The sequence below is a fragment of the Poecilia mexicana genome, unplaced genomic scaffold, assembly GCF_051168715.1.
Source record: "Poecilia mexicana isolate PSO_F unplaced genomic scaffold, ASM5116871v1 scaffold_9, whole genome shotgun sequence".
In the NCBI taxonomy this organism is placed as follows: Eukaryota; Metazoa; Chordata; class Actinopteri; order Cyprinodontiformes; family Poeciliidae; genus Poecilia; species Poecilia mexicana.
In genome coordinates, this window is record NW_028263378.1 from 33234145 (window position 1) to 33261681 (window position 27537).

The window sequence follows — 27537 nt, forward strand, 5'->3', positions numbered from 1 at the left end:
GGAATAATGCTCTCAACGTGAAAAAGCACGTTTTTTACATTTGTTCAAAGGAAAAAAATCGATCAGAAAGGTTGATAAATCTGACCAATATGCATGTAAACGTTCAACATCACGAAAAAAACATACTCCAGATTATTACGGATATGTTCAATTTCGCCAATAATTTGATTAAATCTTCACCGGCTCGATATTTTTCCAACAAATACTCCGCTAGCATTCGGCATGCTAAGCTAAATATGCTAACACCGAGCCGTCTATCATACAGGTTGAGCTCAACTCAAAATAATAAGTTATAAACCATCTCAGAAAAAAAGTAACTTACCAAGCGCAGTAAATAACTCAGACATGTGGAGAGTAAATAGTCCTGAAATGACTTGGCTTCTGTCGCTTCGCTTCGGTGGGAACCTGTGATTCTGGAAGGCAGTGAATGAACTGCTTCAGTGTTAGAGCCGCTGGTGGAGTTCAGAGTTCAGAAGTCAAGAGTTACTGATTCCATTTTAGCACCTCTAGATTTGATACGGAAACACTTTGTTTTAACACTGGATTTTAACTACTAATAATATACACCTCAGAGTTACATAAACAGAAAGTGACTCTATTAGAGTAAAATTAACTCTGCTTTTGCACAAAGTCTACTAACACCAAAACATTTAACACTTTTGAATTTGCTGTGTACTGGTTAAAGTAATGCATCGTTCTGACCAAAACAACCAATCAGAACTAGTAGGACGCTCTTAGCTCTGTCAATTAACTTCATTCACTCACTGCTAAATGTGCTAATGGGGGAGAAACAACTTATCATTAGAACAGTTTTTCTCAACCTTTTTTGGGCCAGCGCCCCCCTAGCCTTTATCCAGGTCCCTCACCGCCCCCACCAAAGAATTTGTACGCTACTTTGCACTGACTATTATTTTATTATTAATATTACTATCACTATTGTAGATGTTTTGATTTTTATGCTTGTTTCTGTATTTATCATCAAAAATAATTTCCCAGAGAACAAAAAAGCCATTTGAATAGAAATTATTTTCACAGGAGTCTAAGAAAAATGCAATGAAAATTCAAGTTAAAATCGGTAGGCCTAACAGCAGCCAATCAGAGTGGAAAAAATATTCTTGTTCTGTGCCATTTTCTAGTTGTTAAATATTCCACAAAATGAGCAGATAAAAGATGAACAACATGCCAGTTTAAACTTTGATCTATTTGCAAAACGACTGAGCTCTGAATCATTAAAACATGGATAGAACTGTAACTACATTAATCATAGCTCTTCTCTTCAGTGTTTCTGTCGGTTTCTGGTGGTGCAGCTCTGTGCTGCCTTCAGGAGAATAGGACATCAGAGTATCATCCATAAAATTTCACCCACATGGCATTTATTGTGCAAACTAGAGCTTTCAGGAGGGCCATCACTTATCGTTTATTGACGCTCACCATCAGTAAACTTCACTCATCACCTGCTGCGCCGCCTAATCGTCATGTGTTTCACATCATGTGTTGATTTTTCACTGTTCAGCGTTGGATTCTGTTTTTATGCCATAATTCACATCTAGTTCGTCGCTCCATTTTATGTCCCGGTTCTCCTGTTTCAGAGTTTTGTGCAATGTGTGCGTCGTTTTTTTTTTGGTTTTTTTTTCTTAACCCCCTAAGGTGCAGGGCGTATCGATGGGGAAAAGGCAGACTGACATAAACCTTTTAAAACAACGGAAACAATTTCGGTATTCTGATTATTGAAATTTAAAAGTGCTGTGGTACCGTTGTTCTATCACCCCCGTTTCATACCGGACCACTTACAACTCCGATGTTAACGCTATAAAATGAACGCTCTCTATCGTGGTATCACCATGGAGGGATTTCTTTATTTAAATAGGTTCATTTTTCAAAGGGATACAAAGTGAGGGTATCATGAGTTTAGTAATTACATGTTTATAAGAGCGATTTTCTGTTGTCCTTCCATGGAAGCGGGCAGCTTTCAAACGGAAATAAAACACTTTTTAATATAAGTTGCTACTTTGACATGATCACAGAACTGCCAAAACATATGTACAAAAATACCAGACAAAATGAATCACAGCAACGTCATCAGCCGCTGTAACGCTGAACTGATGCGGTGAAGCTAGCAGAAGCAGGAGAGGAGCTGCGCCAAAAGCTAACAAACACTGAGGAGAAGAAGAGCTGCCATCGATACAATTGCAGCCAAGCATGACTTAATGTTACACAACACAGTTTTACCAAGTTGCTCAAAGTCTAAACTGGTATTGATGTGTATTTAAGGTGTAAAGTTTACCTTCGACCAAACGCCCCCCAAAGGAATCCCAGCGCCCCGCTTTTGTAAACATTTCTGCCAGCGCCCCCTGCCGTCCTCTGAACGCCCCCCGGGGTCGGTACTGCCCACGTTGAGAACCGCTACATTAGAAGAAGCTGTTTATCTGCCATAATTGGTAGCTATGCTAACTAAACTGGGCATTCACAGTTTGAATCTGCACAGCTCTGTGCTATGCTAGCTGCAGCATGGCACAAATCAAGGGGGAGGAAGGATGAGCAGCACTGCATGACATTGTGATTGACAGCACTAAAACTCTCTTGCCACCGACTGGTTGTTTATAGAAGTGGGAGAAGGCAGAGGAAATAGATTTTTCACAGATTACCTCTCATACCATACTGTCACAACATAACAGTTAAAAAATTAAAAAAAAAAAAAATTTATATAAACGTTATATACTGCAGCTTTAATTTCCCTCAGGAGAGGACGGGTCAGGAGGGACGTGTTTTAGAGCTTCTGCTCACTCACTCATCTGTTAAATGGTAAAAGGCACAGGGAACAAGTTAAATATATGAATATGTTGGTAATTTTTTTCCTTAATTCATTAAATGCTAGTGGAATGGAGGCAAACAGTAGTCTGTAGCTGAGCTAATTATGCTAATGGTTGATAATCTCACACAGTCTCTCTTGGAGAAAAACTGGGTTATAAATTAACATTCTTGCCTTTTTCTCTCCCTCTCTCTATTTAGTTTGTGAAAACCTGATTTTATAACTTTTCTGAGCAGCATAGTAACTGCCACAGTCACCGCTGTATTCAGGTGCAGCCAGTAGGACTGTAGCTGCATAAGTCACAGCCAAGCGTTCCAAGCAGGAACGAACCATTTAACGCAGATAGGGGGGTTCAGGGCAAAAACGCTGTGTGTTTTTGGGTCTGGGAGGGGTAAAATTAAACTTTTACAGCTAAAAACAATCTTTGAAAATACAATATGATTAATTTTGTATTTGACAGGACCCAATTTTTTTTATTTTATGTCTATGAACAAAATATAAATAATTAAATTGTAGAGGGCCCCCTGCTGGTCAGAGCCCCTAGAATCGTCATCACTTTTCATCCCTTTACCACGCCCCTGGTCACAACATACTGATAGTTTAAACAAAAATGTAAAAAAAAAAAAAAACTTTTTTGTAGTAAAAGTTACATACTGCTGCTTTAAGAAGCACTCCAACTCCAACTTCAGCACACCATCACAACAATGTTAGTTCATTATTCCGTTGACAACCATTGTAAGAAGTGTTTCACAGAGAAGTAGTTTATATGATGAGCTCAGCATATTCGAAGTTCCACCAGGTGGTTGCTAATTGCTGATGTAGCTAGTCTGTGGAGTTGAGTACGGAAGGCAATAGGGAGGGGTGCTCTGTGAGGTGGAATCTTGGTTGGAAATGGCAGTTTCAAGGAGGAGCTTTGTGGAAATAGGCGGTGTTTGTGAGAGCAAGCATTTAGGCATCCCCGGAATGGTTGCCATGGGAGATTCTATGATGTCTCATTGATGCATAAAAAAAATCTAAGTAACAGTACAGATATGTTTTTGATGAGAAAATAATATAATAGAAAGATGTAAAGCTCAATAAAGTTGATTTTACATAATACTCCCCTTTAAAGTCTAATTCCATGCAATCCAACTCTTTCCAGTTTAATTCATATGCAATTACATATGGTCCAATAATATAAGGATCTTATTGTTATTCAGAAAAATATTGACAACTTTGTTTGATATAAATAAAGAAATGTTTGTGCTTAATCTATATTTTGTATTTATTAATCCAAGCACTTCAGTTTTTAGTCTAATCTACATCCAAAAACAATATGTTCAGACAGCGGTCCTGTGTAAACATGGCCTCAGTCCAGGGCTGGAAACGGCATAATGGAGAAGCACAATTGTGATGAGGTGCTGAAGGTGTGTCGGAAAGGTAGGGGCTTCTTAAACAGACAGAAGCCCAATTTCAAGTTGTCAAATTACAAAATCAAATTTCGTTTTAGTCGTCTTTGAATAAACAACTGAAGGTGACATATTAAAATGGCACTATGTGCCTGAAAAATAAATTATCCTCTTCAAGCCATAGTCACAAAAGTTAAAAGTATAAGCTAATTTATGAGTCTATATGTAATGTTAACTTTCAAAAGTTAAAGCAGTCACAAATATTTTTTTTCCAACAGTTTTTTTTTTTTTTTTTATATGTACCTTTTCTAAAGTACAGGCAGAAGACTGGGGAAGGTTGGTCAGTTATGTCTTGCAGCAGCCTAACACAATAAAGGAGAACTTTTTATGTGACGTGTCATATACAGTATATGTAGGGACAGAGGGGTTGTTTTTGGTGTGTGTGCATGCTGCTATAAAGCCAACACATAACAGAAGGTGGCGGTATTACACTAGCGGGGTGTACACAGCCGCAAACAAGAAATTGACTTCTTCTTCTTCTTCTTCTTCTTGTCTTAATGTCTTCATTTTGGAAACGGTCTAGAAAGACTGACATCTCGTTTTTATTTTACCTTCTCGGTTTTTCTTTGGTTTTAATCGTCTGTTTAGCGGTTTGTGTGTTGCATAATTCAAACAGTGAGAGAGCTGAGAAGCAGTTGAAGTCTAGGGGCGCTCAGACAGGTATTCTTCAGTCTCTAATGAGTCTATCAACAGCGCAGTGACATTTTACTGACGAAGGAGGTTGATATCTCTGCAGGAACCATGTGGGACACAACACTACAGTACTTCAGGAGCCGCAGCCTGCTTACAGGAAGCGACGCTGTCCAGCTCAAGTGGTCGCACGCGGTGAACAGCAGGAACGCGCTTGCTCAGGCTCTCAGCGGTACGTCTACACTACATCATGCTCCATTCACAAATGCATTGTAGCTTTGTAGGGCCTAAGCTACCGAGTGTCCTTGTAAAACAGTAGGATGGAAACTGCTTATGGAGCGTTAGTACCCGGCCAGCATGAACTACTGGGACTGCCAAGAGACAGCGAGAATTTACAAAAAGCCCAGTCACTGGTTCTAGAAGAAAACAAGACTTTTCTCTGATCACTAATCAAAAGAGAGAATGTTATAATCACTGGCCTGGATCTACAGGCCAGGTCAGTGATTACACCAAGCTTAACAGCAGAAAGTTAAAGTCATCCAGGTTTTTATGTTTTCTAGATACCCATGACCTTAATAACCTCACGTTATGGAAACCTATCTCTCTTATTGGCTATAAAAGGCAATCCTGATTCAATTATTGGTAAAGGTTCAAACTGAAGTTCTGTGGGCTGCACATTGTCCTTGGTAGCACTGTTGCCTTGTATCAGCTTGAGGGTTCCAGTGCCAACCTGTGTCTTTCGGTATGAAGTTTGTATGTTCTCCCTGTGCATGCGTGGGTTCTTCCAGGAACTCCGGCTTCCTCCCACAGCCCAAAAACATGACTGTCAGATTAATTGGTCTCTCTAAATTCTCCTTAGGAGTGTGTGTCAGCTGGAGATAGGCAACAGCCCCCTTGTGGCTCTGAAAGCATAAGCGTGACAATGGATGAAGTGGTGTGGGCTGTGATTGTATCCTCAGGTCCCTCTCATATGATTGAAGCTGATGTCATCATGAGAGCTCATGATCCCATGGAGCCAATCATGGCTCACCCCCCTGACACAGATAGTGACATCACACTGAAAGAGTGGCTAGAGAAAGTGAAAATGAACAGCAAAGGAATAAAACTGGACTTTAAGAGGTGAGAGCTGTTTTCCTTGGGTTCTCCTTAATATTGTGTGTGTGTGTATGTGTGTGATTCTAATCCTGAGGGCTGCCTCCATCCAGCTTGGAGGCTGTGTCTCCATCCCTGGCTCTGCTGGAGGACCTGCTGGCTGAACCAGACCGTCCACTGTGGATCAATGCAGATGTCCTCAGTGGACCCAATGGATGGACCGCACCTGTGGACTTCCAGGCTTTCCTCTCTCTTGTCTCAGGTCTTCCTGCTCAGACTGTGCTTTCTCTTGGCTGGACAACAGGATGGACTGTGGGAACTAATAACCCAGGTGAAGTCAGTAGGACACTGTGTGTGTCTCTGTGTTGAAAACTAAAAGAAAGGTCATTCTGATCATGCAATACAATATTTCTGGGGCAGTATGAAAATAGAAATATCAGGTATGGCAGGTGCAGGGTTATTAAAGGTCAAGCATGATTCTGTTCATGTGTTACCTATGAGCAGTGATGTCAGTAACGCAAGGGTGTAACTTTGTGTTGCAAGTTGGTGGGGGGTGGCAGTCATGCACCCAGTTACTGGAAGGCCTTTTCTTTTTTTACTGCTAAGAATAATGATAAAATTAGTATATACGTCCTGATCAGGCCTGTCAGATTAATAGTAACTTTCAAAAATAACCTATTAAACATACTGCCAAATGTAAACATGTTCAAACTGAAGTAATATAAGCAATCTATATAATGTCTTTCACTTGGTGATGGAATTACAAAGGAACTTTTCAGTCATATTCTAATTCACGGAATGAGTGAATTAGAATATATCTAATTCTATATTTCTATATTTGCTTTAATATAGAAAATAAAGAGGTGAAAAAATTGATTTATATTATCTGTTTGTAAATCTACACAGTTTGGTTTTTGTCAGTTCTGTACAGATACAAGAGAACAAAGCGAATTTCTCTTTTATACAGGTCCTTCTAAAAAAATTAGCATATTGTGAAAAAGTTCATTATTTTCCATAATGTAATGATAACAATTAAACTGTCATATATTTTAGATTCATTGCACACCAACTGAAATATTTCAGGTCTTTTATTGTTTTAATACTGATGATTTTGGCAAATATCTCATGAAAACCCAAAATCTCTATCTCAAAAAATTAGCATATCATGAAAAGGTTCTCTGAACGAGGAAGTAACCTCATCATCTGAATCAACGAAGTAACTCTAAACACCTGAAAAAGATTCCTGAGGCTTTTAAAAACTCCCAGCCTGGTTCGTTACTCAAAACCGGAATCATGGGTAAGACTGATGACCTGACTGCTGTCCAGAAGGCCATCATTGACGCCCTCAAGCAAGAGGGTAAGACACAGAAAGAAATTTCTGAACAAATAGGCTGTTCCCAGAGTGCTGTATCAAGGCACCTCAGTGGGAAGTTTGTGGGAAGGAAAAAGTGTGGCAGAAAATGCTGCACAACGAGAAGAGGTGACCGGACCCTGAGGAAGATTGTGGAGAAGGGCCGATTCCAGACCTTGGGGGACCTCCGGAAGCAGTGGACTGAGTCTGGAGTAGAAACATCCACAGGTGTGTGCAGGAAATGGGCTACAGGTGGCGCATTCCCCAGGTCAAGCCACTTTTGAACCAGAAACAGCAGCAGAAGCGCCTGATCTGGGCTACAGAGAAGCAGCACTGGAATGTTGCTCAGTGGTCCAAAATACTTTTTTCTGATGAAAGCAAATTTTGCATGTCATTCGGAAATCAAGGTGCCAGAGTCTGGAGGAAGACTGGGGAGAAGGAAATGCCAAAATGCCAGAAGTCCAGTGTCAACTACCCACAGTCAGTGATGGTCTGGGGAGCCATGTCAGCTGCTGGAGTTGGTCCACTGTGTTTTATCAAGGGCAGGGTCAATGCAGCAGCTATCAGGAGATTTTGGAGCACTTCATGCTTCCATCTGCTGAAAAGCTTTATGGAGATGAAGATTCATTTTTCAGCACTACCTGGCACCTGGTTACAGTGCCAGAACCAATGGTAAATGGTTTACTGACCAATTGGCCTGCCAACTCTCCTGACCTGAACCCCATAGAGAACATGTGGGATATTGTGAAGAGAAAGTTGAGAGATCCAACACTCTAGTTGACCTTATTTCCACTATCGAAGCATCCTTGGCCTCCATAACACCTCAGCAGTGCCACAGGCTGATTGCCTCCATGCCACGCCACAATGAAGCAGTCATTTCTGCAAAAGGATTCCCGACCAAGTATTGAGTGCATAACTGAACATAATTATTTGAAGGTTAACTTTTATGGTATTAAAACACTTTTCTTTTATTGGTCGGACGAAATATGCAAATTTTTTGAGACAGGAATTTTGGGTTTTCATGAGCTGTATGCCAAAATCATCAGTATTAAGACAATAAAAGACCTGAAATATTTCAGGTGGTGTGCAATGAATCTAAAATATATGACAGTTTATGCTAATTTTTGAGAAGGACCTGTATTGGCCAATAATAAAATTTTACTTAATTGTTGTTTGAGTCATGGTTTAAAATTTAACAAACTTTGGCTCCTATATGCTTTATGAAATATTTCTATTTGATGATTGCTCTGAATATCGCCACATTTTACGTACAAACAATGCAATTTGTCCAGGGGAAAAATGTAGAAAAACGGGTGGCTGTATTATTTTTCTCTCAGTCGGTCAATTTAATGTCACTTGCAGAGTTGTTGCCATGGCAACCAATAAACAGCCCTGGGAGCGCAGAGTAAAGATTACGTTTAAGTGCATCAGGAAATGAAACTTAAAAAAAAAAACACAAAAACATTTCCCAAGCAAAAAAGTATGCAAAAACACCAAACAGAACATTCTGTCTGTTGCATGTTTGTTTTTGAATTTTCATTTTGCGATCATTACGAACACTCATGGTGGTTAAATTAGCTAATTTAAACACCTGCTCTCCTATCTGTCAGAAAATGTAGGTCGCCTTATTTTTGTGTTAATTGAACCGAAATATTCTGAACTGCGTAGCAAGAGTACATGTTAAAGTGATAAAAGTTAAACTAGCATAGCTAACCACTTTATTGATATTTTAATTAAAGCTTTTTACTGACCGGTGAAATGTGATCCCCTTGGACCTTGTTATCTTGCTGTCATAGTGTTGACAATTAATATCAAAACTATTTGTCCCTTTTTCAGATTCTTTGCTTGATTGTGTCATTTCTCCACCCCTGATATTCCTGATTCAATGTAAAACAATAGCGCACGTGGCACACTGCAAGTCTCTATGTCCAATCCACTAGATCAATGAGCGGACTTGCCATTTACGTTTTACAAAGGAATTACTTTTCACAAAGCATTAACTGGCTGTTACAGCACGCAGCTGCTGCTGAGTTACTGTCCGCACATAGGTGCTGGTACATGAAGAAAAAAAGGAGAAGGAAATATCGGTGGGGACTGTCCTTCGGGAACTTACACCTATGCAGTAATGTGTTACAAAGTAACTGACGTCAGACCACTAACGCATTGCGTTTGTGGTCCGACGTCCACTAACGCGTTGGACGTCGGTGAAGCAAACCCTAACCTTAACCCTAGTGAAGCAAACTAATTCAGAGCTAGCCGTCATTCCGGGAAGATTAACAGAAGAACTCCAACCGGTGGACATTGGTGTAAACAGGGCGTTCAAAAAGAAGTTGCGAGTGGCGTGGGAGTGATGGATGACAGACTGCGAACACACGTTTACTAAGACGGGGAGGCAGCGCCGGGCGAGTTACGCCACCTTGTATGAATGGATTATGGATCCCTGGGCTAATGTATCTGCCTTAACTGTTGTCCGAGCTTTCACAAAAGCCGGCATCATTGCTGAACAGCCACCTGGCAACGAGTCTGACTCCAAAAATGATGAGGGGGAACCTGGCATGTTTGATGGCGAAATTGCCCAGCTGTTCAATTCAGATACATAAGAGGAGGACTTTGATGGATTTGTGGAAGAAGAATAAAACATAACATGAGTGCATTGTTACATAGAATAAAGTTCAACTAAACTTACTGCTTTGTTTCCATTACCTTTTTTTTGTTGACTGTATGTTTTAGCATGCATCTTATAATCCGGTGCGCCTTATAGTCCGGAAAATATGGTAATATGAACAGCGCAATAAACGTGAAAACAGCCACAAATGGACGTATCCATAAAGTTGTGCAACTAAGCACCATTATACTAATTAATATTAAGATAAATGTAACAAATCTGTGCAGAAGGATCTATCCAAGTTGTGGAGCGGCAGCAGGAGTGCTGTGCGCTGCGCTCCAACAACAAACGCAGGGCCTTAACACAGAACCTGGAGGCCTGTGTTAAGGCCTCCAGGTGAGCAGGATAACAAGTTGGACTGGTGAGTTGTGACTGAAAAAGAGGAGCTTTTTCAGTCGTAGTAGTGGGACAATAGCCTAAATGAGAAGAGTGTGAGTAAGAAGACGGGAACGCCAGAAGATGGCGGAGTTGACAGAGCAGGATTGACACAAAAATAGCTGATCGTGGCGGTTGGCATAAACTGGTTTGTGACTGGACTGCTATGGCGACTCAAGTTGAGGATGAGGGAGATGATGAAATGGATTTTGGTGACTGGACTCCAGTACGTGGTATTAGAGGATCAGGAAGAGAACGAAGTAGAAAAGAAGAAAGGTTGTTGGAGACACAAAGTAGCAAATGGAGTCTAGAAGAAAATAATTCGGATGAAAATAATACAGTTTGCAAGAGGATTGTTGGGCAGGAAACTAAGTTGATCATAAAGTTTAGGAAGGAGGATGAAGGAATACAACTTAGTCCGCTAGCTCTGTCAAGAGAATTAAAAAAGAAGTTTGGAGAACTGACACTTGCTAAGACTCTTAGAGATGGGAATCTGTTGATCACAGTAAGGAATGAAGAACAGAAAAACAAAGTGATGAACGCCCACAGTATTTGTAAAAAACTGGTTACTGAGGTAAAGATTTTGGGAGAGGATAAAGTAGTAAGAGGGGTGATCACAGGTATTCCAGTGGGTGAAGATCTAGAAAAACTCAGACACAGTATTAATGGAGGTGAAGTAAGTAAAATCAAAAGATTGATGAGAACAGTTGAAGGTGAAAGAGTGGAAAGTCTCTCGGTAATGTTGGAGTTTCAAACACAAGTTCTTCCTGAAAGGGTAAGAGTCGGGTGTATGTGCTTTCCTGTAAGGCCACATATCCCTCCTCCTCTCAGGTGTTATGTCAGAGATATGGACACATTGCAGCAGTATGTAGGGGAAAACAAAGATGTCCAAAGTGTGGAGGAGAGCATAATTATGATGAATGTAAAAATGGGAAGGATAATTGCTGTAATTGTGGAGGGCAACATAGGGTGACTTATGGAGGATGTGAAGTCAGAAGGAAAGCAATGGAAATCGAACAAGTCAAAGTTACTACTAATATAAGTTATGCTGAAGCTGTTAAAAGAGTGAAACCTAAGGAAGTTATAAGGAAAGTTCAACCAAATTCAACAACAGAACAGAGACAGAGTGGGACTAAAACTGGGTTAACAGTTGAAAAGATTCTGTTCATTGCATATGTAATTAATTGTACAGATCAAGTTAAGCACAAAACAGAAAAAAATCAAAAATAATTGTGAAAGGGGCAGAGAGGTTTTTTGGTATTAAGGACATATCTTGGGAACACATAAATAAGAGGTTAGGGGCAGAAGGAAAGGCAGGAGGTCAGGAAGATAAAAACTGATCATCCTACAATTGAACGCTAGAAGCCTTATTGCAAATGGACAGGAGTTTAAAGGATTTATTAGAGATTGTAAAGATGATCTAGATATTATATGTATTCAAGAAACATGGCTTAAACCAAATCTTGATTTTGTTATAAAAGGATATGAAGGCATTAGAAGAGACAGAGAGGGAGGATCTGGAGGAGAGTGGATAACATTTATTAAATAAGGAATTCAGTTTAGATTATTAGCTAAAGGAAGAGAGTTAGAATATATTGCTATTGAAATTTGGACAGTAAATGGACAATTTAAAATAATCAACTTTTATAATCCATGTAAAAGACTTTCATTAGATTTAATGGAGGAAATTGGGGTATATTTAGAGGGTAAAGTTATTTGGTGTGGGGACTTTAATGGGCATAGCTCTTTGTGGAGTCATCATAATGATCAAAATGGGGATATAATAGAAGAAATAATGGATGTTAAAAATTTGGTATGTTTAAATGATGGAAGTGGGACCAGAATTAATTTTAGAGATAACACAGAGTAAGCAATTGATTTAACATTAGTTTCAAATTCTTTAGCAGGTGTTTGTTTATGGCAAGTTTTCAATTAAACAACTATAGGAAGTAATAGGAATTAGGACTGAAATAAAGTTAAATATAGAGAGGTATTGTGTAAAAGGGATAAAGAAGTGATCTTTTAGGTCCGCAGACTGGGGAAAATTTAGGAAAAGTAGTGAAACAAAAATGTTAAAAGTAGACATGAACAGTAGTATTGAGGATTTAAATTATTCTATATGAAATGCCATCCTTGAAGCAGCTGATCAGGCTATAAGGAAGGAAGGCGGGGAAAGGGACAGAAGGTTGGTGCCATGGTGGACATCAGAATGTACTAAAGTTATAAAGAAACAAAATAAAGCTTTCAAATTATTAAAAAGAAATCATAATTTTCAGAATCTGAATGAATACAAGCAAATGTAAGAAGGGTTATTAAAAATGCAAAAAGAGATTATTGGAGGAGTTTTTGTAATTCAATAGGGAAAGAGACAGATATTTCCAAGGTCTGGGCAATAATTAAAAGGATGAATGGGATTAAGAGAGTGAGTGGATATCCAATACTAAATGATGGAGAAATAACAGCAGTTACTGACAGAGAAAAGGCAAAAATGTTAGTAAATACTTTTGTTAAAATCCATAGTTCTGAAAATATTAGTGAAGAAGGGAAAAAAGGAAGGCAAAAGACAATATTGGAGAACAAGAATTTATTGCAGCAAATGGAAGATACAAATGATCCATTGAATATGTATTTTACAATAAATGAACTAAATAGGGCACTTAAAAAATTTAAGTTATCAGCTCCAGGAAAAGATCAAATTTGTTATGTTATGGTTAGTAATTTAAGTGAATCTTCTGAAAATATTTTATTAGAAATGTACAACAGGATATGGGAGGATGGGGAACTACCAAAAAGTTGGAAGGAAGCAGTGATTATTCCAATCCGAAAACCAGGGAAAGATTAATCCAGACCAGAAAATTATCAGCCGATAGCGTTAACATCCAACTTATGTAAGATAATGGAGAGAATGATAAATGAAAGATTAATATATTATATGGAAAAGAAGGGACTTATATCATCTTATCAGAGTAGTTTCAGGAGAGGGAGAAGTACAATGGATCCAGTTTTATGTTTAGAGCATGAAATTAGGAAGGCTCAAGTGAATAAAGAGAGTGTTGTGGCAATATTTTTTGATCTTGAGCGAGCATATGATCTGATGTGTAGGGAGGGGTTATTAATTAAAATTAGAAGAATGGGTATAAATGGTTATATGTTTAGATGGATCAAAAATTTTCTAGAGGGAAGAAAAATACAAGTGAGGATAGGGAAGGCATATTAAGAAAATAATAGATAAATGTAGGAAAGTATTAAATATAATTAGGTGTTTAGTTGGAACAGAGTGGGGAGCTGATCAAATCATTAAAAGCAATTTACACTGGGTTAATTAGGTCAGTCCTGGATTATGGATGTATAGTTTATAATTCAGCAGCAGAATCAAACCTCCATAAGTTAAATATTATTCAACATCAGGCTTTAAGACTATGTACCGGTGCTTTTAAAACATCTTCAACAGCAGCATTACAGGTTGAAATGGGAGAAATTCCTCTTAAACTTAGAAGTTTAAGAGGCATTTCTTAAATTATTGGTCAAATTTACAGGGACAAAGAATTGATCATCCAACATTAGAGGTGCTTAAACATGGCTGGGAAAAGGAAAAGAAACAATTAAAGAGCTTTGGATGGATAATAAACTCTAAAGTTAATGAAATTAATTTAAATCAGTTAGATATGTCAGACAGTTCCATTATCTGCAGTTCCACCTTGGATACTAATATGATGGGGCTAACAGTAAATTTTGTTTGGGTTCCAGTACATCACGGGATTAAGGGGAATGAAATGGCAGACAGAATGGCTAAAGAGAGTACTAACCGGGTGAGGATAGATATTGTTAGTTTTAGTATAACAGAAATAAAGGGTATAATTAAACAAAAAACAAGAGAGAGATGGCAAAAGTTATGGGAAGAAGAAAAGAAAGGAAGGTGGTTTAAAATTCAAAAGAATATTGGTCAAATGAGAAGAACAGAAAGAATCAGGAGAGAAGAGATAATTATTTCACGGTTTAGAATTGGACATACTGGACTAAATAGGTCATTATTTCTGATGGGGAAACATCAGACAGGGAAATGTGAATGCGGGGAAGAAGAGACAGTGGAACATGTTATTTTGAGTTGTAGGAATTATTTGATGCAAAGAAATAAGTTAATTAGAAATCTTAGTAGCATGAAAATGAAATTTGATATTGTTGATTTATTGCAAAAAGATTCAGGAAGTAGAGGATATGAGGCCTTATTTAATTTTTTAAAACAGTGTAAGTCGTTTAATAGGATATAGTTTTGTTTTTGTTTTTTTTGTCATGTGGTCCACACTCCTTACTAGTTGGTGGCGGTAATGATTACCTAACATTTCTTGCCAACCGCCAATAAAATTCAACTAGAAGAAGAAGAAGGTGTGAGTAATTTGGCACAGGAGCTGGCTGAGGGCTGGGGAGAAGGTGGTACAGGGAAACTAAGGAGATCTGCTGGGAACACAAACGGGAGGAAACAGGGAACTGAAAAATACTTCTAATACAAAAGACACTAAGAGTAAAGAAAACCTGATGAACTAGGAGAGAAAGATATAACTGAACCTAAATAGAAACAAGGCTGATCTAACAATAAGAACTAAGGAACACAGAGCAAGAGAAACTAGAAGATCTAAACAAAGAAATAACCCAACTAGAATTACTAAAGAAAGATACAAACTCAGACATGGAAAAATAACTGAACCTATGGTGATCAAATTAAGAAATAAACATTACTAGAAACCCTGCAGGGAGGCTGAAATAAGAACTAGAGGGATACAATAGAATTAAACTATAGTCATTAAAGAAGGCTTGACATGGACTCAGACAAAGAAAAAGCAATAATATAATTCTAACTACACTAAATACCTCTAATAATGTCAAAAGGACCATTAAGGGCTAAATTAGTGAATTAAAACATGAAGCTAAATAAAATGAAAAGCAAAACAAACCCAAAAACCCAGTGTCCTGACAGATGTCTGATTATATAATTGTTTACTTTAATCAAATAAAATATTTATTTAAAAATATTTCATTACGTGTACATTTATTACCTGAAATATTTAAATATCAAATTTTTACTTAAAATGTGATTCACCTGTTTACATGCAAGTTGAAGTGCTTGAATCAAACGATTCATGAATGTTTAATGCATTAAATTATTAAATGAGAGAAAACAGCCACTTCCAACTGTACACATATTTCAACACAAATGGTTCCTTTTCCTCTTCAGAGTCTGCAGCCTTCCTGAGCTCCTCTCCTGGGGTTTCCTCCTCAGCCTCTCCAACTTGCTCCTCTTCTGTTGCCTCCGCTGCTCTGTTTTCATTATTTACCTCTTCTGGGGTAAATAATGAAAACAGTCTAAGTAACTTGTTGATCCACCATGGTCTTGCTGTATCGCCTCTTTAATTGACGTGCATGTCGGTCCAATGTTGTGGCGTTTACCTCGCAGTGACCCATATTCAGCACTGGAACCCAGTCAGGATTGAGCTCATCCATTTCATACGTCGGTTTGCCTTTAAGAGGACATATCAGAACACACATCAGTATTAATACTGCAAATCTGATAACACAAAAAAATCTTAAATAGTTTACTTCACAATAATGTAAGAACCTCGATGTCCACTGACAAAACTCGGACTACGCCACATAAACAATATAAGCCCGACCTAAACAAGGTTGACCCACTTAAATGAACTCAACAGAAACTGAACATGAGTACACTCGGATAAAACCATAGCAAAAAATTATGACACAGCAATAACAAAGAGAATTTAGACACTCACCAGAATAGAAATGTCTGTATGGGGTTCCATTTGTATCAAAAATAAGTAGAAGTCATATGTCTAGATGTGTCGTTGCTATGTGTTGTTGGTCTATGTCGTTGGTCTATGTTGCATAAAGATGATGCATATGTAGATGATGCATATGTAGATGATGCATATGTAGATGTTGCATATGCGTTCGCTGCATATGTGTTTGCTGAATATGTAGATGTTGCATATGTCTATGTTTTATATGTAGATGTTGCATATGTCTATGTTGCATATGTGTTCGCTGCACATGTCTACGTTGCATATGTCTATGTTGCATATGCGTTCGCTGCATATGTGCTGAACGTCGTCGGTCCATGCTGTTGGTTCATGTCGTTGGTCCTTGTCGTTGGTTCATGTCGTTGGTCCTTGTCGTTGGTCTGTATTGCTATTGCCTGTTTTCTGCGCCATTAAAAAGTCCTGAAGTAGGTCATGTATGATCAAATTGTTTATTAGATATTACAAAAATGTGGGTCTTTCAATATCAGTGGTTTTAATAAAATTTTTTTCAAAATGTTAAGATTTCTACCTCGTATTTTCTTTAGGCATTAGTCAGGGCAGCTAACAAGGTCAAGGGGTCCTGGCCCAGTGAAGGAGGCGCTAAATTTCTTTTTAAATCTGTGATATATCTTCATTTTAGGAATAATTTTCACTGTTGGCATGTATTTGAACTTCTCTCTTTTATTTACTTCAGCGCACCTCAGTTTTAAACAAATTCTGTAGTTTTCGGCGTACTTCTAAATCTGGTCCTTATTTGCATCTTTTTGGGCTTTCTACTGCCTCTAGTGGCGTGGGGTGGTAACACAACTAATATAATTACATTACTAAATCAAAATGCCACAAATTATTTATTATTAATTCTGGCATTAGGATAATAATAATAATAATAATAATAATAACAATAATGTGCAAATTACAAACTGGATTCCAAAAAAGTTGGGATTGTGAATAAAAACTAAATGCACTGATGTGGAGGTGCCAACATCTAATATTTTATTCACAATAGAACACAAATCACAGATTAAAAGTTTAAACTGAGAGAATGTATCATTTTAAGGGAAAAATATGTTGTTTCAAACTTTCATGACGTGTCTACAAATCTCAAAAAAGTTGGGACAAAGCCATTTTTACCACTGTTTGGCACTGTTGTAAGAAGAACGGGGGAGTTCTTCTTACAACATTCAGACGTCTGGGGACAGAGGAGACGAGTGTCTCAAGTTTAGAAATAGGAATGCTCTCCCATTCATGTCTAATACAGGCCTCTAACTGTTCAATTGTCTTGGGCCTTCTTTATTGCACCTTCCTCTTTATGATGCGCCAAATGTTCTCTATAGGTGAGAGATCTGGACTGCAGGCTGGACATTTCAGTACCCGGATCCTTCTCCTACGTAGCCATGATGTTGTGATTGCTGCAGAATGTGGTCTGGCATTATCTTGTTGAAAAATGCAGGGTCTTCCCTGAAAGAGATGACGTCTAGATGGGAGCATATGTTGTTCTAGAACCTGAACATAGTTCTCTGCTTTAATGGGGCCTTTCCAGACATGCAAGCTGCCCAGGCCACCAGCTCTCATCCAACCCCATACCATCAGTGATGCAGCTTCTGAACAGAGCGTTGATAACAACTTGGGTTATCCTCGTCCTCTCTGGTCCGGATGACATGGCGTCCCAGTGTTTCATAAAGAACTTCAAATCGTGACTCATCTGACCACAAAACAGTCGTCCATTTTGCTTCACTCCATTTTAAATGACTCCTGGCCCAGTGCAAACGGCTGAGCTTGTGGAGCTGCTTAGAAATGGCTTCCTCTTTGCTCTGTAGAATTTGCTCTGCAGTGGCGGATGGCACGGTGGATTGTGTTCCCTGACGATGCTTTCTGGAAGTATTCCTGAGCCCAGGCTCTTATTTCCTAGACAGTGGCATTCCTGTTGCAGGCGCAGGGACGTTTAAGGGCCCGGAGATCACGAGCATCCAGTAGAGTTTTATAGCCTTGACCCTTACGCACAGCGATTGTTCCAGATTCTCTGAATCTTTTGATGATGTTATGCACGGTTGATGATGATAACTTAAAAGTCTTTGTCATTTTACGCTGGGTAACACCATTCTGGTATTGCTGCACTATCTTTCTGCGCAACAATGGTGGAATTGGTGATCCTCACCATCTTGGCTTCAGAGAGATGGTGAGACACTCTAAGAAGCTCATTTTATACCCAATCATGTTGTCAATTGACCTAATTAGTATTAATTGGTCTTCCAGCTGTTTGTTCTATGTTCAGTTTCCTTTTTCCAGCCACTTATACCTCTCCCAACTTTTTTGAGATTTGTAGACACGTCATGAAAGTTTGAAACAACATATTTTTCCCTTAAAATGATACATTCATGATATGTTTAACAGATAGAGGACCCCAAAGATGGCGCTGATGTCCCTCCGTTTACAGCAGTGACGTCACGTTCCAAAGCTCTATAGCCTAATATTATTCAGTATTAATCATTGTTTAATGAGGACGCCATTAGGCGTCTGTCCTTTTATCATGTCTATGTGAGAAACGGCCCGGTCTACGGAAGAAGGGTCCTTCGAAAGCTACGAATATGGACGACCAGAAAAGAGAAGCTGTAGCCTTCGGCTAGCTGCCTTGCCTCCATCTTGGCGTTATGTTGCATAGCAACCGTGACAAGGTGAAGCAGAGAGCAGTGAAGGAAAAAAAACGGACTCGAAGTTTGTTTTTTTTACTCTTTATTTCTGTATTATTGTTCACCTTTTGTAATAAAGGCTGTTCCATAGTAAAAAAGAAATCTGTTTGTCAGATTCTAAAATGTTTAAACATGTATAGCGGGGGTCACGTGATGCAGACGCTTGTCGCTGGGCTCCCGCTGGGCTCCCACTCCTCTCGAGCCAATTTGGGTTATTCTTGTATCCTCACTTAAACTAACAAGTTGTAGACTTATTTTATAGCATCCCGACACCATGCCCAACCCTAAAACAGTCAAATCTTCCGCTTATAAACCAACTGAAGAGCCAACAAGGAAGAATACGCTAACTAGCAAAGAAGCTACCCAGGTAGCTCAGCAGCACGAGGGACTTGCTAGCGGCTCTGACGCTCTAGCCGCAGATATTTCCCAATCCGTTATTGAGAGGATTTCGGCTCTTGATTGATATGAAGTTTAAGGAGTTTTCCACCACTTTGGGTAACATCTCTTCTAAATTAAAAGCCAATACGGAATGCATCACGGACGCAGAGCACCGCATCTCAGCGGTGGAGGACGACATGTCGGCGGTGGGGACCTAGGCTGAAGGAGCTGGAGTCGAAAGTACGCACTCTGACGGAGAAATGTACCGATCTGGAGGGACGGAGCCGTAGGGATAATATCTTGATCTACAACCTCAAAGAAGACACGGAGGGCCGACAACCAGTCTCATTTTTTGAGAGATGGCTCCCTGCTCTCCTTGGCTTGGAGTCTAAGCGGGGCGTTATTAAGATCGACCGGGCTCATCGGAGCCTCGGACCGCCGAGACCTGACCGGCCGCGTGCTGTGATTAAGTTACATCACTCCAGAGATACATCCAGGATCCTGGCGGCGGCAAGGAAGCAGGCTCCGCTCACATACGAAGGCCAAATGGTCTTCATCAGACAGGATATGACCGCTGCTGTCAAGGAGATGCGCCAATTCGTTTAACGAGGTGTGTGAACTTCTTATCAAGAAGGAGGTGAGATTCTCCATGCAATATCCGGCTGTCCTGTCTTTTATGCACGAAGGGAAAACCCGATCGTTTCGATCACCCAAGGATGCACTTGCTTTCCTGAACGAAATGAACTGAGACCATCTTATGATTTGGTTGGATACACAAGTTGGACCTTTGCCTAAAGACTGATGCTCTTCTTTTTCTTTCCTTTTCTCTTCGGTGCAGAACTATGTTGTAAAGGTATGTGGCTAATTGTTGGACAGATGTTCCACGACTTGGATTTTTGTTTATTTCGTGCCTCACATGGGTAAATAGGATATGATTAAAAAACATGCTGGTTGATGGGATTTATCACCAACACGTTCAAATTGTTGTGGCTCGGGGTGAGTGGGGAGGGCTTAGCTTTAGGGAGGATGTCTGGTATTCTTTTCTCGGCGGCGACTCTTCTCCGTTTCATGTGCCCCGGTTTTCATTTTTTTACTGCAGTTGGCGGTCCAGACCCGCACAGGGGAAAGGGGGGCGTTGGGTGGGGGTTAGAGAGAATGTTGGGGTCATCGTTTGGGGATGGCCGTTCTTTCGTTCATGTGTGTTTTTTTTCTCGTTATTGTTTATACCAAAGTGACCTTGGGTACAGCTTTAGATCCTCTTTTTACCAGATCACTCAGATAAGTTTGTAAAGATGGACAGAGGCACTGCTGCAGATTACAAACAGTTTATTGAATTCACAAATGTTTCAAATAAATAATAGTCAATTTATTTTATTATACCAAATGACCACACTAAAGGCGGAAGTCTATGCTGGCCCTGGGATCCTTAAAGCTGAAAAATAATTAAAACTAGATAAAAATTTGACTGTTTGGGGGAGGAATAATAAGAAAACACAAATACAACTAAATACACCTAAGTGTTCCCCAACAAAAGCACACTCACACAAAAATCCTTAGTGAATACAAAAGAAAAAAAAGAAACTCCCCTTCCACTAGTCTCCTCAATATAAATAAAACGGCCTATAGGACCCAGGGACAGCATAGGTCCCAGTTTAAAACAAGTGAGCGGGCTGCAGTAGGAAGTTCCTTTCCCTAAAAAACCCCCAAAAACGAAAAGTTCTTTTTAATCAACAATAAACATCTAAAAATAAGTAAACTGAAACAAAAGAAAAATTGAAATCAAAACAAATCAAAAACTGAAACAGTAGCAGGCCAACCTACACACAAAAGAAATCAAGTTAGACAAGAACATTAACCAGCCAGATAAATCATAAGAAAGACCTTCTCTAAAGTGAAACCAGGAAATGTTGCTCTTGACGTCACTCTCTAAAGTGCGTTTCCTACAACAATCAGTGGCAGAATCAGACAAATTCTAAACTCACTCCACGATTGATGTTAAACATACCTGTGCACAAGTCCTCAGCCTGCATCTGATCTCCTGCATGTGATCTACCCGCTTTTAAATGTAAATGCTGATTACCTGTCTCCCTAACAAGCCAGCTGCGCTCTGTCACAGCATCTTCCATATATGGGCAAGAGGAAGAGGGCGCAGCAGCACACATTCGGGGGAGACAATATGCCCCAGCTACACCAACATACAATGTAAGTTATCTGTTTTTCATGTCAGAAAACTGCCGGTTTTTCAATTACTTTCCATAAATCCATGGAGGTATACTGTAGTTATTACAACGCTCTCTCAGTTTATCAAACTATTGTCAACTTTACTATGAGTGATCTCAAAATAGTCTCCCTTAATGTTAAGGGAATAAATAATGTGATAAAAAGACAAAAGATCCTGACATTAATGAAAAAGGAAAACACAAAAATAGCATTATTGTCAGAAACCCACTTAACTGACAATGAGCACCTTAAACTGAGGAGGAATTGGGTGGGCCAGGTGTTTTACTCATCACATAACTCTAAGAGTAGAGGAGCTGCCATACTAATTCATCGGAGTCTTCCGTTTACTTTGGAGAAAACTATGAGCGACAATGATGGTCGATATGTTCTTATCTCAGGTTATCTTTATGGAGAACACATCTTAATAGGTTGCATATATGGTCCAAATATATACGAGGCTACTTTTTTCCCCAAACTTCTGTTGGACATTGCTTCGGTACACACACCGTATATAGTAGTTGTGGGGGATTTTAATTGTATTCACAACCCAGACGTTGACCAGTCTCCTCCTAGATCTACTACAACTTCAAGAAAAAGTCTGAGTTTACGAGAGTTTTTCCAAGACTTAGAACTATATGACACCTGGAGAGTCACTAACCCTAGAGAGAGAGATTATACTTTTTCTCAACCCCATCAAACGTTCTCTCGGATTGATTTCTTTTTATCTTCAAGAATGGTATTGGATCGAGTTAGAAACTGTTCGATTAGCACATGTACAATTTCCGATCAATCTCCTGTTATTTTATGCATTAGCCCCCCTTATGCTGATCCTGCTTCTCGCCACTGGAGGATGAATCCCTCTTTACTGAGCTACCCATCTTTTGTTGACTATATTACAGATCAGTGGAATTTCTTTATGGATACTAATAAGACCCCAGATGTCAACCCTTCGTTACTCTGGGAGGCAGCAAAAGCTTTTATTAGGGGATGTGTCATTTCATATACCACAGCTCAGAAAAAAGCTGCCATCAAAGAACAATTACACTTAGACGGAATAGTACAACAAACAGAGTTGCAATTTAAAAATACACCCTCTAGAGCACCGTCTAAAAAATTAGAAGCAGCTCACTCAGCTTTAAATCAATTACTAACAAAACAAGCAGAATCAACCATTTTCTTTGCTAAACACAGATTATATCAGTCAGGGAACAAACCGGGACGGCTACTAACAAGGCTGACAAAAGGCAGAATGGAAGCAAACACAATTCCATCATTATAAGACGACAACCGGGACAGACATCATAAAACGACAGATATCAATAGGGTTATGAGGGAATTCTATCAAAAACTGTATTCATCTGAATGCAATTCATCTGATGTTAGAATAACGGAATTCTTAAGTGGTGTGACTCTCCCTCGCCTGACAGAGGAACAACAAGAAGTCTTAGGTGCTCCAATCTCTCAGGTAGAAGTCAGAGAGGCCATTGCCTCCCTTAAAGGTGGAAAAGCTCCTGGACCTGATGGTTTCTGTCCAGAATTCTATAAGAAACTAAGCCACTAACTAAGGACCACTTACTGAAATGTTTGTGCACTCGTTTGGGCATGGAGGCTTGCCACCAACTCTTAACCTGGCGAAGATCAACCTTATCCTCAAAAAAGATAAACCATCAGACATCTGTGGCTCATATAGACCTATTAGTCTTATTGGGGTAGATAGTAAGCTGCTCTCTAAATTGCTTGCAACGAGATTGGAGAAGTTGCTGACTTTCTTAATAAACCCAGATCAGACTGGGTTCATACAAAATCGTTTCTCCTTCACAAATATGAGGAGATTACTCAACGTAATTCAGTACTCAAGCCAAACGAACTGTAGAGCCTTTGCTGTATCTTTAGATTTGACAGGATTGCGTGGAAGTACTTATTTAATGTTTTGGAGAGATTTGGGATAGGGGGTGACTTTCTGAAATGGATTAAGATACTTTACAGTTCCCCATCAGCCTGTGTCATGACTAATGGTGTTCAATCTCCATCTTTTACAATACATAGGGGAACCTGACAGGGTTGCCCTCTATCCCCACTTCTGTTCGCTCTTGCGCTGGAGCCCCTAGCAGCGGTTATAAGATCACAACAAAATGTGCATGGTGTGATGATTAGCGGTAAAATCCATAAAATAGCGTTATACGCAGACGATATTCTGTTATTTGTAACAAAACCTGACATCTCAATACCAGCTATCTTATCCACTATTCATGAGTTTGGTTCCTTTTCAGGTTATAAAATCAATTTTGATAAATCAGAAGCAATGCCATTAGGTATTGCTACTGTCCAGGACCTACCCTCTAGCTGTTCCCTGAGATGTTCCCAACATAGCTTCAGTTATCTGGGAATTACGGTATCCCCTAATCTGTCAGATCTATGGAAGCTTAATTTCTCTCCAACAATTAGTAAAATAAGGAGGGACTTAGAAAGGTGGCATGATCTTCCTTTATCATTTATGGGGCGTATAAGTTTAATTAAAATGAACATTTTTCCACGGCTTTTATATCCCCTCCAAATGTTGCCTCTTTGGCTATCCAAGAAAGTCACTACGAATATTGAGAGAGCATTCTCCAGATTCATCTGGCATGGCAAGAGACCATGACAGAAAATCAAAGCTTTACAGCTTCCTGTTGACAGACATGGCTTGGCTTTGCCAAACATCTACTATTACAATTGGGCTTGCCATGCTCGTTATTTGTGGGAGTGGTTACAGGCTCATCTTAACTCGAACTCTTGCCTTGATTCGTGGGCCTCTCAGCCTGCTTCTTTGTGGAGCCTCATCACTGGAGATAGGAAGAAGCTATCAAGAGATATTAAACATAATCCAATTATTTATGTCACAATTAGAGTGTGGCAGAGAATTTGGAACCACGCAGAAGGTGGGCCTTGCTCCTCACTCCTGACACCTCTCATAGGAAACCAGGATTTTGTCCCAGGCCTTAAGCCCAACATTTTTTACCTGTGGCATAGCAGAGGAGTCAGAGTGATTGGAGATATGTTTACAGAGAATGTACTCATGACATTTCAACAATTGCAGTTAAAATGTGGTATTCCTAAAGAACACTTCTTTGGTTATCTTCAAATTCGCCATTTCATTGGTTCTATGAGGCTCTGTCATTCTGGCTTGGTCACACACACAATGAGATTGAGAAATTCCCTGTCGACCAGAAAAAACTTAGGCATTTTATTTCTGCCTTCTATGCAGTGCTCTACTCTCTCATCCCAGGTGGTGCTGGGGACATTGCGCGGAAATGGGAGGGAGACCTTGACACAGTATACATTGAGGATGACTGGCAAGAAGCCATCAATGTAGTTAATTCAACCTTTATATGCAATACGCTCAGAGAGACACAGCATAAAATACTACATCGTCTGCATATAACACCTTTTATACTGAATAGCAGGGGTCCCCAAACTACGGCCCGCGGGCCGGATTCGGCCCGCCTCCACATTTGGTCTGGCCCCCTGAACAATACCAGAGAGCATTCAGATTTTTTTTCATTTATTGTATTTTCCGGTTTATATGTGGATTTTTCTTCAACCACCAGGGGGCTCTTTAGCAGGAAGTGTGTCCTGTAAATTGTGGGGCGCATTGCTGCCATCTGTTGGACTTTTAGGGAACTGCTTGACTTTTATGTTATTTAATCAGTATGGTTGTTTGCTAGCGGTAGAGCAGATGAACACACGTGTCTTAGGGGTTGAACGACTACATATTTTTTAAGGTCGACTACATCATGATAATAGTCAAGTCGATGTCGACTAGTCGCGGTGACGTCATAGTGACGTAAGCGCAAAAACCCTTCACAACTACTTGGAGGCTTTATCAGCTATTTTCACGGCAAGTATGGACCCTCCCCCCCCAGACACACACACACACTCCCCTTCTCCTGGTTTTACTAAGTCTATTATGCAGAATTAAAAGAGCAATAAACAGATCATTCTTCGTGAGCAGGGAGAAAAGTTCGTTGTACAAAGTCGGGTATGACTTTTTTTTTTTTTTTTTTTTTTCCCAAACACCGGCTGATGCTGATGATCTCTGGATAGTTACTCGTATAGGAGTCAAATTATCACACTGACCACTGGTGCTTTTGGAACATCACAAACCAAACTTATTATGAACGGATCCCGTTTGGTTACAGTTGAATATAACGAAACCTCCTGCTGCTCCTCCGCCCGATGCGCAGCATGATCTCTGCTGACTCAGCAGCGGCTCTCTGAACCGACATGCAGACGGCGGCCGAGATCGCCTCTATCAGATCCTCAGGATGAAGCTTGGACTTAGTTTCCAGATGTAGTCAAACCATATCTTTATAAGAGCGTAAAGCTGCCAGGTTAAAAGCTTCAATACGCAGGGTGACGCTGATCAGTTGGATGGATAAAAAAGCCTGACATCATGACGCGTTGTAACACATTACTGCGGTAGTCTTTTTTATTTATTTATTTTTTTAAGGATTTTTTCGGCACTAGTTTATTTGACAACGATCTGACTGTAAGGGGACAGAGAGAGCGGAGAGAGACATGGGCCCAGCGAATGGAGGACGGGAGTCGGACTCCTGATTACCGCGGTCTAAGGTCTCTGTATGCGGGGCGCCGCGCTAACCACCGCGCCGCGCAACGCCCCTATTGCGGTAGCCTATGTTGTAATTTACAGTTTGTAATTATTAAATTATTTACATTTTTATACAATTTGAGCTTTCTGACGAACTCACCTAGTCCACCTTCTTTTATTTTCTGGGAAAAATCTGTTTAGTCATGTAATTGCGACTAGTCGACTGGCCCAGAAAAAAGTCAGTGCAGAGAAAAGAATCGACGAGTCGACTAGTCGACTAATTGGTGCAACCCCTAACGTGTCTGTTATGAACGCCACATTCCAGGTTGAGTTCTTTGAAGCAATGCCTGTAAGTAGCAGCTTATACTTCAAAACGAGCCTTTATGTTAACATATGAGAAATTAATATGTTAAAGTTACATTCCCTCAATGGAATATATACTAGTCAGTCCCAGTGACCGTTTCACTCATGGGTTTTGCCCATGTGCTTTCTGGGTAAAAATCAATCGAGAAAGCTCCCCCCGCCCCCCAACAATCTCCGCCTCCCCACCAGAGAAGGGAAAAGTTATTTGGCCCTCACAGGGAAATGTTTGGGGACCACTGCTGAATAGGATGGATCACCAGCTTTCTCCCTTATGCAACAAATGTGGAAGAGAGGTTGGAACGTACTATCATTATTTCTGGCGATGCAAATTGATTAAAAGATTCTGGGGTGCAATTACTAAAGAGCTGAGTGATGTGTTTCATGTAAAGATCAGATGTGACCCAGGTCTGTTCCTTTTTGGCCTCCCTTCAAAATCAGTCACTTTGACACAATCACACTTCAAACTTTGTGACAAATTATTGCTTTTGGGTAGAAGATGCATTTTAATTAATTGGATTAAGGATAAGCCACCAATTGTCACACAATGGTACAGAAAAATATTTAGGGTCCTCCCTTATGAAAGGATTAGTGCAGTTCTTAAGGGTAATGAAAAACATTTCCTTGATATGTGGTCTCCTGTGTTTAGCTATCTACCTCAAGAGTTGACGCAACTTATGATGAGAGGTCAGAATCCTATGAAGTGGAAGGTCTCACCTTGTCGTAACTAAAGAATACCCTCCTTTTGTATCACTATGCATCTTTCTTTTCCTTTCTCTTATCACCCGGCTAGATATGTTTGTGTTATTAGGCTTTGTACATGTCTATAAATATATGCTGACCATTGGATTCATGATTGACATAAATGTGACACTGTACGGCGGCTTCCCTTTTTTTTTTCTTTGTTCTGTTTCTCTTCTTTACATACTCATGTAAAGTTATAAGCAGTATATTGTATAATCTATTTTCTCTACTTGTGAAAACAAAACTAATAAAAATGTTTATTAAAAAAAAACATGTATAGCAAGGAATGTACGCAAATTATTCATTTTCAGATACACTCCATATCTCAGGAAGTAAGACATTACAGTTAAGTAAAACTATTATGTTTGAAGGCTTAGTCA

At 39.6% G+C, this 27537-nt stretch overlaps 1 protein-coding gene across 2 annotated transcripts in view; it reads left to right on the forward strand.

The window, feature by feature from the left end:
- The first annotated feature begins 4229 nt into the window (after positions 1-4229).
- Positions 4230-27537, forward strand: part of fam151b (family with sequence similarity 151 member B) — a 28844-nt gene continuing 5536 nt past the window's right edge. The window contains exons 1-4 of one of the 2 annotated variants that reach the window (XM_088009169.1): positions 4230-4917; positions 4994-5119; positions 5847-6006; positions 6093-6310. In XM_088009169.1, the coding sequence (XP_087865295.1) occupies positions 4755-4917; positions 4994-5119; positions 5847-6006; positions 6093-6310 (667 nt within the window). In that variant the 5' untranslated portion in view covers positions 4230-4754. The remainder of the gene's footprint in view (positions 4918-4993; positions 5120-5846; positions 6007-6092; positions 6311-27537) is intronic. The other variant, XM_088009168.1, reaches the window with a different exon arrangement.